The sequence below is a fragment of the Caretta caretta genome, chromosome 3 (assembly GCF_965140235.1).
Source record: "Caretta caretta isolate rCarCar2 chromosome 3, rCarCar1.hap1, whole genome shotgun sequence".
Classification (NCBI taxonomy): Eukaryota; Metazoa; Chordata; order Testudines; family Cheloniidae; genus Caretta; species Caretta caretta.
In genome coordinates, this window is record NC_134208.1 from 23,512,240 (window position 1) to 23,516,509 (window position 4,270).

At 43.8% G+C, this 4,270-nt stretch overlaps 1 protein-coding gene across 1 annotated transcript; it reads right to left on the bottom strand.

Moving 5' to 3' along the window:
* Positions 1 to 351: 351 nt before the first annotated feature.
* Positions 352 to 2,036, bottom strand: LOC125634600 (uncharacterized). Its single transcript, XM_048845573.2, has 2 exons — positions 1,260 to 2,036; positions 352 to 872 (listed from the first exon to the last, which is right to left on the bottom strand). Exons 1-2 carry the CDS (start codon positions 1,837 to 1,839, stop codon positions 352 to 354), a joined length of 1,101 nt encoding a protein of 366 aa, XP_048701530.2. The 5' UTR covers positions 1,840 to 2,036.
* Between the last annotated feature and the right edge of the window lie 2,234 nt (positions 2,037 to 4,270).

The window sequence follows — 4,270 nt, forward strand, 5'->3', positions numbered from 1 at the left end:
CAGGCGGTTAGAAGAGCACAGGAGGGCGCGGTACGCATCAGAAAAGCTTTGAAAAACAGTTTCATGACTGGCCAGGCTACGGTGTGAAAGTTCTGTTTGTTTCTCCTTGATGAACCCCCCCCCGCCCCTTGGTTCACTCTACTTCCCTGTAAGCTAACCACCCTCTCCTCCTCCCTTTAATCATTGCTTGCAGAGCCAATAAAGTCATTGTTGCTTCACATTCATGCATTCGTTATTCATTCATCACACAAATAGGGGGATGACTACCAAGGTATCCCAGGAGGGGTGGTGGAGGAGGGAAGGAAAATGCCACACAGCACTTTAAGCACAGCACTTTAAAAGTTTACAACTTTAAAATTTATTGAATGACAGCCTTCTTTTTTTTGGGCAATCCTCTGTGGTGGAGTGGCTGGTTGGCCGGAGGCCCCCCCACCGCGTTCTTGGGCGTCTGGGTGTGGAGGCTATGGAACTTGGGGAGGAGGGCGGTTGGTTACAGAGGGACTGCAGTGGCAGTCTGTGCTCCAGCTGCCTTTGCTGCAGCTCAACCATACACTGGAGCATACTGGTTTGGTCCTGCAGCAGCCTCAGCATTGAATCCTGCCTCCTCTCATCACGCTGCCGCCACCTTTGAGCTTCAGCCCTGTCTTCAGCCCGCCACTTACTCTCTTCAGCCCTCCACCTCTCCTCCCGGTCATTTTGTGCTTTCCTGCACTCTGACATTATTTGCCTCCACGCATTCGTCTGTGCTCTGTCAGTGTGGGAGGACAGCATGAGCTCGGAGAACATTTCATCGCGAGTGCGTTTTTTTTTCTTTCTAAGCTTCACTAGCCTCTGGGAAGGAGAAGATCCTGTGATCATTGAAACACATGCAGCTGGTGGAGAAAAAAAAAGGGACAGCGGTATTTAAAAAGACACATTTTATAAAACAGTCGCTACACTCTTTCAGGGTAAACCTTGCTGTTAACATTACATACATAGCACATGTGCTTTCGTTACAAGGTCGCATTTTGCCTCCTCCCACCGCGTGAACGGATTTTGGTTGAATGCCAGCAAACATACACTGCAATGCTTTGTTCTACAGTGATTCCCCAGTACGTGTTGCTGGCCTGGAGTGGTAAAGTGTCCTACCATGAAGGACGAAATAAGGCTGCCCTCCCCAGAAACCTTTTGCAAAGGCAGAACCGCAAATGCCAGGGCAAAGTAATCCTTTCACATGCTTGCTTTTAAACCATGTATAGCATTTTAAAAGGTACACTCACCAGAGGTCCCTTCTCCGCCTGCTGAGTCCAGGAGGCAGCCTTGGGTGGGTTCGGGGGGTACTGGCTCCAGGTCTAGGGTGAGAAACAGTTCCTGGCTGTCGGGAAAACCGGTTTCTCCGCTTGCTTGCTGTGAGCTATCTACAACCTCCTCCTCATCATCTTCTTCGTCCCCAAAACCTACTTCCGTATTGCCTCCATCTCCATTGAAGGAGTCAAACAACACGGCTGGGGTAGTGGTGGCTGAACCCCCTAAAATGGCATGCAGCTCATCATAGAAGCGGCATGTTTGGGGCTCTGACCCAGAGCGGCTGTTCGCCTCTCTGGTTTTCTGGTAGGCTTGCCTCAGCTCCTTCAGTTTCACGCGGCACTGCTTCGGGTCCCTGTTATGGCCTCTGTCCTTCATGCCCTGGGAGATTTTCACAAAGGTTTTGGCATTTCGAAAACTGGAACGGAGTTCTGATAGCACGGATTCCTCTCCCCAAACAGCGATCAGATCCCGTACCTCCCGTTCGGTCCATGCTGGAGCTCTTTTGCGATTCTGGGACTCCATCATGGTCACCTGTGCTGATGAGCTCTGCATGGTCACCTGCAGCTTGCCACGCTGGCCAAACAGGAAATGAGATTCAAAAGTTCGCGGTTCTTTTCCTGTCTACCTGGCCAGTGCATCTGAGTTGAGAGCGCTGTCCAGAGCGGTCATAATGGAGCACTCTGGGATAGCTCCCGGAGGCCAATACCATCGAATTGTGTCCACAGTACCCCAAATTCGAGCCGGCAACGTCGATTTAAGCGCTAATCCACTTGTCAGGGGTGGAGTAAGGAAATCGATTTTAAGAGCTCTTTAAGTCGAAATAAAGGGCTTCATTGTGTGGACGGGTGCAGGTTTAAATCGATTTAACGCTGCTAAATTCGACCTAAAGTCCTAGTGTAGACCAGGGCTAAAATAGATAGATGGCTACTTCAGAATATCACTTTGTACCATTTTAAACATCCTCCTCCTGATGTTCATACCTTTCATATATCTGAAAATGATAAATTGGACTCAATGGTCCCTACACACACACATACAAGTTTGAATGTCCCTCAGTATTTTCCTTTGAATATCCTTCCTTTAACAGCATTTTTAAAGAAAAATATTACCACCTACAATCCAAGGAGACCAAATGGCCTACAAACTTTTGCTGAAGCAAGGAGATCAGGAATGTTGGAATATTGTAAGACCTTGGCTATCACAAAGGAAGAAGAGTATGGTACAGAATCATTCTGATGTCCTTTTCTGGAGCATTGAGATGCTTCTTAAGCAAGAGACTGGTCAAGGACATTTTTATTTCATTGAAGATAGGTTGTAATAATTTGTATAGATTTTTGGATACAGTTGCAATGTTAAAATATAACTGTCTACCACTGAAGGCAAAGGATCTTTAATGCTTTTTTATTGGATACTCTAGAAGCATTTTTTTCAGGTATCCTTGTCTGACATTTTGAGATAGTGCAGAGTTTAAAGCCAACTACATGTTTACTTGATCCAGTTCCAACATGGTTGTTAAAAGAATGCCTGCCTTTTCTCGGTCATGCTATCCTGAGAATTGTGAATTGCTCTCTTGGATCTGGGATGATTCCAAAACAATTTGAACCAGGCTATACTAATTCTTTTATTTAAAAAAAATCCTTTTGTCTGCAGATGATTTGTCTAATAACCATCCAGGTCATAATTTACACATTTTAGCTGAGGAAAAAACTGTTTACAGTTCAATTCAGATTTTATATACACCACAATACTGGAAAGGATATTGCTAAAGGTTTACAGTCATCTCATAGTTGCTAGTAATGTGAATTTTCTTTCATGGGCTCCATCTTGCAAGACACTATGCACTCTGGAACCAGTCCTGCAAAGCACATAAGCATATGCTTACATTTAGGCACAAGAATAGATCCATTGAAGTCCATCAGACTACTCATATACTAAATGCTTTGGAGGATCAGGGCAAGGGTGCTTAGCAACTTGCAAGATCAAGACCTTTTCAGACCTTTGGCCAATGTTTGACATTGTTGATCCTTTTGGCTCAGCTGTAACCTACTATGGGACTACATTGAACATCTTTGAATTAGTTCATTTTTTTGGTCTCCCTCTCTTTACAATCAGCATTGGTGAATAAAGGGAATTTAGGTCTCATCCATTTGATCTGAGCTTAGGTGTATATTGGCTTTGGGATCGGTTACTTGTACAGTTGCCTGTGATGCTCAAGATACAGATTTAGGCCCTGATTCTGCAGCAAGTTCCAGGTAGAGTCAATGGGGCCATGCTGGTAGATTGGAGCCACATGTAGCTCCAACTGCAGGATAAAGGCTTTATTTAGTACCTCTGCTTAATGAAACCTAATGATCTGACATTCTTGTCTAATTATCTGAAGAATGACCCAGTGGTGTCATCTCTCTTGTTTTTATTGCGAATCTCATGATATCTGGTCATTTTCTTACATCCCCAGCTCTTGGGATAGTATGACATTGCAAATCTCAGATGTCTCTTTTAAAAGTTCCTTTCTAGCCCTTATGGTAGCAGAAAAATGTGGGAAAGTATGAATTCTAAAGACTCAAAAACCAAAAGGATTTTTTTAAAAATCATTGTAAACAATCTCATTATTTCTAAGCCAATTTTGCATGGCCTGACTGAAGATATTTGAATACTTGGAGATGGGGATACTGATGTCCAGGCTTCAGAGGCACCAATTTTATAAATCTACATCCCAGCAAGACTGAACTATAGGCTGGTCCTACAGGATTTCCACTCCAAGAATTAATATTTATTTTTACAACAGTTCTATCATCTCTATTGAACTTTAATTAGTGAACTATTTGGGGTGATTAGGGGGACAAGTGTAGCTGAACATCAAAAAGTTTCCTAATTTATGTAGAGGAAGCCTTCATAAATCAGCAAAGAGATAATCTAATCAGAGGAGAAGTCTTCTTAGATCTACTTCTTACCAACAAGGAGGAGGAAATAATAGAGACTATAA

Excerpts from the sequence above, each read along its gene's own strand:
- LOC125634600 (XM_048845573.2), bottom strand. The coding sequence starts at position 1,839 with ATGCAGAGCTCATCAGCACAGGTGACCATGATGGAGTCCCAGAATCGC. Across the intron at positions 873-1,259 it reads AGGCGGAGAAGGGACCTCTG|CTGCATGTGTTTCAATGATC; the intron begins GTGAGTGTACCT and ends TTTCTCCACCAG.